The sequence below is a fragment of the Sapajus apella genome, unplaced genomic scaffold, assembly GCF_009761245.1.
Source record: "Sapajus apella isolate SASKATOON/1434 unplaced genomic scaffold, GSC_monkey_1.0 scaffold186, whole genome shotgun sequence".
NCBI lineage: Eukaryota > Metazoa > Chordata > Mammalia > Primates > Cebidae > Sapajus > Sapajus apella.
This window is the reverse complement of record NW_022437126.1, coordinates 879,344-888,216: the sequence shown is the minus strand read 5'-3', so window position 1 is coordinate 888,216 and position 8,873 is coordinate 879,344. Positions and strand designations below refer to the sequence as shown.

Sequence of the window (8,873 nt, the reverse complement as noted above, 5' to 3'; positions counted from 1 at the left end):
CACACACACACACACACACACACACACACACACACACACACACACACCCCCTAGCTGGCAGAGTCCTCCCTGAGGATGCAAATACACATACACATCTGGCTGGTTGGGCTAAGGACACACACACACACCCCTGGCTGGTGGGCAGTGGTGTGCAGAGATTAGGGAGCAGCTAAAAAGCCTAAAGGTCTGCTAGCCTGAGAAATGCCACCACCCTCCTTCTTAACACTACTGGGAAGAAACCTGGAGAAACTCTTTCCCTGTAGCCCAGCCTGGGGATCCTGGGGCAGGGCAGTATTGAGGGCTCTGATGCCCTGGCACCATCCTCCCCAATCTTCTTCTGACCCCTTGACATCCTCAGCTGACCGTGTACTTGGGCAAGCGGGACTTCGTAGATCACCTGGACAAAGTGGACCCTGTAGGTAAGTTTCCCAGAAAGGGACAGCTCATTCCCCAAGGGGGGAAGAAGTTCCCAGGCCCAGGAAATGGGGGAGCTGCCCTTTCAGGAAGTGAGCTGGTGTGTCCCCCTCCTAGATGGCGTGGTGCTTGTGGACCCTGACTACCTGAAGGACCGCAAAGGTACTGGCCCAAGTCCAGGGGACCCAGGGGAAGTAGAGGGTAGGGAAGTGAAATGGGCTGGCACTGGAAGGGTGCCCAGAGAGATGGAGGCTGGAGGCAGAAGCCAGGAATAGAATTTGGGCAAGTCTCATGCTGCAGAGGGAGGGGCCTTGCTGCTAGGTACCCAGGGACTGGGGAAAGGAGGTCCTGACCACTCATCTTGCCCTCCCTTGCCAGTGTTTGTGACCCTCACCTGCGCCTTCCGCTATGGCCGAGAAGACTTGGATGTCCTGGGCTTGTCGTTCCGCAAAGACCTGTTCATTGCCACCTACCAGGCCTTCCCCCCAGTGCCCAACCCGCCGCGGCCCCCCACACGCCTGCAGGACCGGCTGCTGAGGAAGCTGGGCCAGCATGCCCACCCCTTCTTCTTCACAGTGAGGATGCCCCCTGTCCTCTGAGGGCAAGGGGTCTAGGACTGTGTCTGGGGGGGGGGGTAAGGCACCCGTTATGGGCAGATCTGGAAAAAACGGTGAGGCAGGGACCCTGGATCCACCCCCTTCGGGGTCCCAGTGCATTCAGGAAGCCTAGATTCTCTGCCTCCTCTCTAGGGCCCCTTCCTTCTTCCTTTCTCTTCCCCAAGAGTCCTTTCGCCAGCCTCTTAAGTTGCGATGTGGAGGAAGATCTGGGGACTTTCTGGAAGAACTGAAGTCTTCCCTTTCCTCTGCCACAGATACCCCAGAATCTGCCATGCTCTGTCACACTGCAGCCAGGACCAGAGGATACAGGGAAGGTATGGGAGGAACAGCCCTGAGGGCTCCTAGGGCAGGACGGGGCCAGCAGGAGCCTGGAGGCACCGCTGAGCCAGAGGGTAAACTGTTGGGATGCCAGGGTGGGGCCAAGGTCGGCCAGTGTCCCCCATGGAAGCGGGGTGTGTATGATGTGGTGACTGTGCATGCGTGACACTGACTCCTGCTCTCTGGACCTGCGTGGATCTGGGGATGGGGGCTCCCCTTGCACGACCATGACCCAGTCCCCATGGTCATCAGACCACAATGGCAGAAGAGCCCTTGCCCAAGTGGAGGGAAGGGAGAGGAAGGAAGGGGAGCGATGCTGGTGGGAGCCCTGGGTGAGATGTGGCCTTTTCTTCTCCCCCTCCCGAGGCCTGCGGCGTAGACTTTGAGATTCGAGCCTTCTGTGCTAAATCACTAGAAGAGAAAAGCCACAAAAGGTGAGGGAAGCAACCTCCTCTGTGGCATAGAGGGGAGTTTCCTCCCGGCTTCCAGGAGCCCAGGCCCCGTGGGAGGGAGGAGGAGTGGTTTGGGTGTGTGAGGACTGACCCCCTCCTGCCCCTGTACACCCCGTCTCAGGAACTCTGTGCGGCTGGTGATCCGAAAGGTGCAGTTCGCCCCGGAGAAACCCGGCCCGCAGCCTTCAGCTGAAACCACACGCCACTTCCTCATGTCTGACCGGTCCCTGCACCTCGAGGCTTCCCTGGACAAGGAGGTGGGGTGTGAGAGGGTGACGCAGATGCCACGGTGCAGTCTAGACCCTGGGGGAGGGGTGAAGCCACGTCAGGATGACATTTGTAAAGGAGGTTGCCTTGGCTGGGTGTGGAGAGCTGCTGTGGGCTTGGGTTTGAGGGGAGGGGGCCAGAACAATGTGTCTGTGTTTGGGGACACACTGATGATAGGACCAATTCACATGACCCCCTCCCCCCAAAAGCTGTACTACCATGGGGAGCCCCTCAATGTAAATGTCCACGTCACCAACAACTCCACCAAGACCGTCAAGAAGATCAAAGTCTCTGGTAGGAGGTGGGGTTTGGAAGGGGGTCTTCGGGGAGGGAGTTCTGTAAGGTGGCTCCTGGTTTGATCTCGACCCAGGCCATTTCCTAGTGCGGGAGACCCACCAGGGCTCAAATTTAAGTTGTTCCAGAATGATACCGGGAGCCTTGGTGTTTACTGCTTCGGGAGGAGCATGGGGGGGCCCACACCACGGGGTCTGGAGTTGTGGTGTGGTGGCCTGTACTCCATCCAGAGCTTCCTGACCCTGCCCCACCCCACAGTGAGACAGTACGCCGACATCTGCCTCTTCAGCACCGCCCAGTACAAGTGTCCTGTGGCTCAGCTCGAACAAGAGTGAGTATCTGGAGAGACCCGGGCCCTGATCTAGGGGAGAAGAGCAGGATCAGGAGAAAGTGAGGTCGGGGGAGAATCCTTCCTGAGCCATCCCCACTTCTTTCTTTTTTTTTTTTTGGAGACAGAGTTTTTGCTCTTGTTGCAATGGCTCAATCTCTGCTCACTGCAACCTCCACCTCTCAGGTTCAAGCAATTCTCCTGCCTGAGCCTCCCAAGTAGCTGGGATTACAGGCAATCACTACCATGCCTGGCTTTTTTTTTTTTTTTTTAATTTCTTTTTTTTTAAATGATGCTGCCCTCTTCCAGCAAAGTAAAAAAAAAAAGATGCTGACCTCAGGAATATTATTTTATTTATTTATTTATTTATTTTGAGGCAGAGTCTCATTCTGTAGCCCCAGGCTAGAGTGCAGTTGCGTGATCTTGACTCACTGTAACCTCCACCTCCTGGGTCCCGGTTCAAGCAATTGTCCTTAGCCTCCCAAGTAGCTGGGATTACAGGCACGTGCCACCATGCCCAGCTAATTTTTGTATTTTTAGTAGAGACAGGGTTTCACCCTGTTGGCCAGGCTGGTCTTGAACCCCTGACCTCAAGTGATCTGCCTGCCGAAGCCTCTCAAAGTGCTGGGATTACAGGCGTGAGGCCCCGTGCCCGGCTACCATCTCCACTTAAAAGGGTATTCTCTCCACAGGTAGGCAGCCCTGGGCTGTTAATTTTCTTGAGCACGTTGAGCCAAAACCTACTTCCTTGTGACCTGTGCCCAAAGAGAGAAGGGACTAGTGAGGGGGAGATGCTGCTCGGGGGTGACAGGCTGCCCCCATACCCAGCCTGGCCCCTCCAAAAGTCTTGTTCTCTTGTTCCTACCCTCAGTGACCAGGTATCTCCCAGCTCCACGTTCTGTAAGGTGTACACCATAACCCCGCTGCTCAGCGACAACCGGGAGAAGCGGGGTCTTGCCCTGGATGGGAAGCTCAAGCACGAGGACACCAACCTGGCTTCCAGCACCATGTGAGGGTGGGGCTGGGGTGGGCCCCCTGCAGGCCAGGGGCCAGAGGTCGGTGCCAGCTGTGTGCCAGGCCCTGTCCTAAGTGCCAGGGATGTATCAGTGAACAGAAGAGACAAAACAACTCTGAATTCCAGGGGAGGGAGGATAGACAAATCCGATCAGTGGTAACTGTACAGCAGGTTTAGTGATAAGTATGAAGGAGAGAAAGCCAGGCAGAGAAGGGAGGGATGGGGGCAGGGAGATGCAAAGGTGAAGTCGGAGTAAGGACGAGCAGAAGTAAGCGGTGTGGATGAGCAGGAAAGGAAGGTTCTGGGCAGAGAGACTCAGGGGCGGGACAGCCTGGGGTCCTGGAGGAATGGTGAGGTGACCTCGCGCCCTCACGCGGGAGCAGCCCTGGAGGTCCCCAGCTTCACTAAGGGCTGGATTTCACCTCTCCCAGTGCCTTTGTTCAGGGTTCTCACTGCACAGCCACACACAGCAGGTCTGGAGGGTAAATTAGCGAGAACTGAGTACCAGGAGAGGAGGCGGAGGAGATGGGATCAGGGGGCTAATGGAGAGCCAGACAGTGCAGGACCGTTAGAGGAGAAAGACGTCAGCTTTTACTGCAAGAGAAGCCACAGGAGGCCCTGAGCAGGGAGTGCTGTGCGCGCTGCGCTGTACCATAACCGCACCGCCTGTGCTGCTGGGGACCCCAGGGGCCTGTGCATGTTTGTGGTCCTGCTCAGAGTCCCATGGGAACCCCAAGGTCAGGTGACAGGTAACAGGGTGATGGGCCCTGGTCTGACTCTGCCACCCTCCATGGCAGCGTGAAGGAGGGTGCCAACAAGGAGGTGCTGGGAATCCTGGTGTCCTACAGGGTCAAGGTGAAGCTGGTAGTGTCTCGAGGCGGGTGAGTGTCATGGGGGAGCCCAGGTGGGGGTCACAGTGGCTCTCTAGTCCGGATCGTCGTCCTCTTCACGATGCCTCTTCCCTTCCCAGGGATGTCTCTGTGGAGCTGCCTTTTGTTCTCATGCACCCCAAGCCCCACGACCACATCCCCCTCCCCAGACCCCAGACAGGTGAGCACACCACCCACCCCGAGCCCTCAGAGGGAGGGCCTGAAGCAGGGCCAGTGGAGGAAAGCTGGCCCTTTCAGCACCCACCCCCACACTCCCTCTTCCTGTCCCCTCAGCCGCTCCAGAAACAGACGTCCCTGTGGACACCAACCTCATCGAATTTGATACCAAGTAAGAAACTCATTCCCCTACTTTAACCCTCTTTGGACAAAGATTGCTGGAACATTCAAATCTGCCCTCGTACCTCTTCCTTGCTTTTTGGGGGGAGAAGGGGATTGTAGCATCAAATCAAGATGCCTTAGCCTTGTGAGGCTGCCTCTTCCTGCCTCTTCTTTGTCCCTTCCTGTAAATACCTCTGGTCCCAGCGGGGGGCACAGTGGCTCACACCTGTAATCAGCACTTTGGGAGGCTGAGGCGGGCAGATCAAGAGGTCGGGTTCGAGACCAGCCTAACCAAAATGGTGAAACCCCGTATCTATATTAAAAATACCAAAAAAATCAGCCGGGCGTGGTAACACACACCTGTGATCCCAGCTACTTGGGAGGCTGAGGCAGGAGAATCCCTTGATCCTGGGAGGCAGAGGTTGTGGTGAGCCGAGAGTGTGCCATTGCACTCCAGCCTGGGCGACAGTGAGACTCTGTCTCAAAAAAAAAAAAAAAAAAAAACCTCTGGTCCCACTGCTGTTCTAACACCTGTGTCCCAGGGGCCCAGCTTGGGGGAGGGTAGGGAGTGGGAGGCTGAGAAAAGAGTGAGACACCCTCACCTCACACCCCTCTTTCCCACCACCAAGCTATGCCACAGATGATGACATTGTGTTTGAGGACTTTGCCCGGCTTCGGCTGAAGGGGATGAAGGATGACGACTATGATGACCAGCTCTGCTAGGAAGGGGGGCTGGAGGAAGGGAGTGGATGGTGCTGGAAGAGGTAGGGGCAGGAAGAAGACCCCCACTGTCATTGGGGGGTTGTCCCAGCCTCTTTTCCCTTCCCCTCCACCTGGCAGCTTCTTCAACCAACCCCTTCAGTCTCTCCCTCCCATCCCCCCAAGATATGCACTGGACCCATCTCTTGCTGAATGTGGGCATTAATTTTTTGACTGCAGCTCTGCTTGTCCAGCCCCGCAGTGGGTGGCAAGCTGTGTTCATACCTAAATTTTCTGGAAGGGTACAGTGAAAAGAGGAGTGATAGGAGGGAAAGGGGGAGACAAAACTCCCACATTCAAGCTCACACCAACACCTTCCATGCTCACCCTCTCTGCCTCCATTCCTTCAAGAGGAGACCCTTCAGGACAAGGCCATTTCTTTGTTTCTGTGCATAAAGAAGAAAATAAATCTTTTACTAGGCATGAGTATGTGTTTTTTCTCTGTAGTGTTTAGAGAGCGTACAGTGTGTTTATCCATGATTCTGTTAGCTTGTGGGGGAGGACCCAGTCTCTTCTGCAGCTGAAAGGCGCCTGACACAGAGGCTATCAATAAATGTTTAATGGATGACTGTGCTGTGCCTGTGTGAACATCAAAACTTGACCTAGTCCAAACTCAAGGGTTAGGCTTGATAAGGCCACAAAGTAAACTTAGTCATTTATAGGGGTCATAACAACTAACTCCCCTGCAGAGAGGTGCTCACAGGAGCTGGCAGGGCAGGCTCTTCCCTGTTGCGGCTGACATGCATGACCACCTTGTGACCTGTTGTGACTGAGTCGTGTTCATTTCCACTGCTCATTATGGTTGCTCAAGCAGCAACTGTAAGAGGCTCGGTGGGACCACAACCGCAGGCCTCACCAGAACAGCCACATGACGTCTGTGGAGTCTGGTACCTACATTCCAACACAGAAGCTGAGGCTTGGGCAGCAAGAACGTCATACTGCCCTGGGCCCATGTCCTAGGGACCACATCCTAGTGCTGCTCCTGGGACATTCATCAGGGACTCCCTGAAGCTTGACCGAAGTCCCAGGCTGGACTGGAGGGAGTTAGCATTTCTCACCTCCAGCATCTGCTCCTACTCCTGAAGCCCCACTCTTCTCCAAAAGCTCCTTCATTCCATAAACAATCTTGATTCGAGTGCCTAGAAGGTACCAGGCATAGTATACCAGTATAATGAAAAAAACATTAATTCATCCCCCACCCTTTTTTTTTTTTTTTTTTTTTTTTTTTTTTTTGAGATGGAGTCTTGCTCTGTTGCCCGGGCTGGAGTGCAATGGCGCACTTGGCTAACTGCAGCCTCTACCTCCTGGGTTCAAGTGATTCTCCTGCCTCAGCCTCCTGAGTAGCTGGGATTATGGGCGCCTGCCAGCACGCCCAGCTAATTTATGTATTTTTAGTAGAGATGGAATTTCACCATGTTGGTCAGGCTGGTCTCAAATTCCTCACCTCAAGTGATCCACCCTCGGCCTCCCAAAGTGCTGGGATTACAGGCATGAGACACCACGCCCAGCCTTCCTAGTTATTTAGCTACAATATCTATGCTTCAGAGGAGAAGTGTAGGAGCTAAGAGGATGCGTGACAGGGAGTTCTGACCTAGGCTGGGTTTGGGGAAAATTTCCCTGAGAAAGTGACCTTTAAGCAGAGAAGTGAAAGACAAGGGGAGTTTGGGAACTGTGCAGGGATGAGCATTCTGGGTTATGGCACTGTTGTGTGAAGGCAGGAAGAAACAGCACATGTGGGGACCTAAAGAGGCCAGAGAGACTGCGACAGGACAGCCAGAAGCAGAGTAGTTCCTTCTGGCTGCTGAAGCAGATGGGGGTGGCTCACACAGGCCTTTAGTCTATGTTATGGCTCATGCCATCTAGTTAAATCGCTGTTTACCCTAAACAGGCTTCAAGTGCTACCATAAGGCCACTGACCTTGCTTACCCCGCCACAGCAGCAGCCTTCCCTGCAGACCCTGCACTTTCTCGTGTGGAATGACCATCCCCTCTAAAACCATCTCCAGCATCCCTCTGACTCCTGTGCACCTGCTCCTTGACCTCTCTAAGCCCATGGAACTAACATTTTTTCAAGAGAATCAGAACCCTCAGGGTGCCATGGTAAATATCCAGAGTCTGGCTCCTCTACCTTTCCAGACTCTGAGTCAGAAGATCCCAACAATCCAAAAATCTGGATTTCTAGTTAGTACACGCTTTGAGAAACTGCTCTATTTTTTGTTATTATTTATTATTATTATTATTTGAGATGGAATCTTGTTTTGTCACCCAGGCTGGAGTAAAATGGTGTGATCTCAGCTCACTGCACCGCCTCCCGGGTTCAAGCCATTCTCCTGCCTCAGCCTCCTGAGTAGCTGGGATTACAGGTGCGTACCATGATGCCTGACTAATTTTTATATTTCTAGTACAGGCTAGATCTTGCCATTGCACTCCAGCCTGGGCAACAAGAACGAAACTCTATCTCAATAAATAAATAAATGTGTCTAACTCAATGGCATTCAGTATATTCACAATATTGTACAACCATCACCTCTGTCTAGTTCCAAACATTTGGCTTCCTGTATTTTTGATAATACATAAATTTAAAAAAAATTTTTTTCTTAAGTCACAGTGGCTCACTCCTGTAATCCCAGCACTTTGGGAGACTGAGGTGGGTGGATCACCTGAGGTCAGGAGTTGGAGACCAGCCTGGCCAACATAGTGAAACCCCATCTCTACTAAAAATACAAAAAACTAGCTGGGCATGGTGGGGGGATGCCTCTAACCCCAGCTATTCAGGAGGCTGAGGCTGGAGAATCACTTGAACCCAGGAGGCAGAGGTTGCAGTGAGCTGAGATGGCGCCACTGCACTCCAGCCTGGGTGCTAGAGCAAGCCTCTGTCTCCAGAAAAAGAAAAAAAGCAAAAAAAAAGAATTCTATGTTGGGGCCAGGCATGGTGGTTCATACCTGTAAACCCACACTTTGGGAGTCCAAGGCGAGCAGATCACCTGAGGTCAGGCAACAAGAGTGAAACTCTGGCTCAAACAAAAAAAAATTCTTTTTGTGTTTTAGGTTCATACACTAGGAAAGTTTTTTATTTTCATGTAGTCAGTTATAATAGCCAATTTTTTTTTTTTTTTTTTTTTGAGACAAAATTTTTTTCATTCCCCCAGGTGGAGGGCAATGGCGCGATCTCGGCTCACCGCAACCTCCGCCTCCCGGGTTC

At 53.3% G+C, this 8,873-nt stretch overlaps 1 protein-coding gene across 4 annotated transcripts in view; it reads left to right on the top strand.

Moving 5' to 3' along the window:
• ARRB2 (arrestin beta 2) overlaps positions 1–6,098 on the top strand; it is a 10,973-nt gene extending 4,875 nt beyond the window's left edge. For 3 of the 4 annotated variants that reach the window (XM_032268841.1, XM_032268843.1, XM_032268845.1), the window contains 13 exons: positions 359–419; positions 532–576; positions 793–989; positions 1,286–1,345; positions 1,716–1,783; positions 1,923–2,058; positions 2,278–2,362; positions 2,621–2,693; positions 3,562–3,699; positions 4,503–4,586; positions 4,676–4,755; positions 4,869–4,923; positions 5,543–6,098. In XM_032268841.1, the coding sequence (XP_032124732.1) occupies positions 359–419; positions 532–576; positions 793–989; positions 1,286–1,345; positions 1,716–1,783; positions 1,923–2,058; positions 2,278–2,362; positions 2,621–2,693; positions 3,562–3,699; positions 4,503–4,586; positions 4,676–4,755; positions 4,869–4,923; positions 5,543–5,636 (1,176 nt within the window). In that variant the 3' untranslated portion in view covers positions 5,637–6,098. The remainder of the gene's footprint in view (positions 1–358; positions 420–531; positions 577–792; positions 990–1,285; positions 1,346–1,715; positions 1,784–1,922; positions 2,059–2,277; positions 2,363–2,620; positions 2,694–3,561; positions 3,700–4,502; positions 4,587–4,675; positions 4,756–4,868; positions 4,924–5,542) is intronic. The other variant, XM_032268842.1, reaches the window with a different exon arrangement.
• The last annotated feature ends 2,775 nt before the right edge of the window (positions 6,099–8,873 follow it).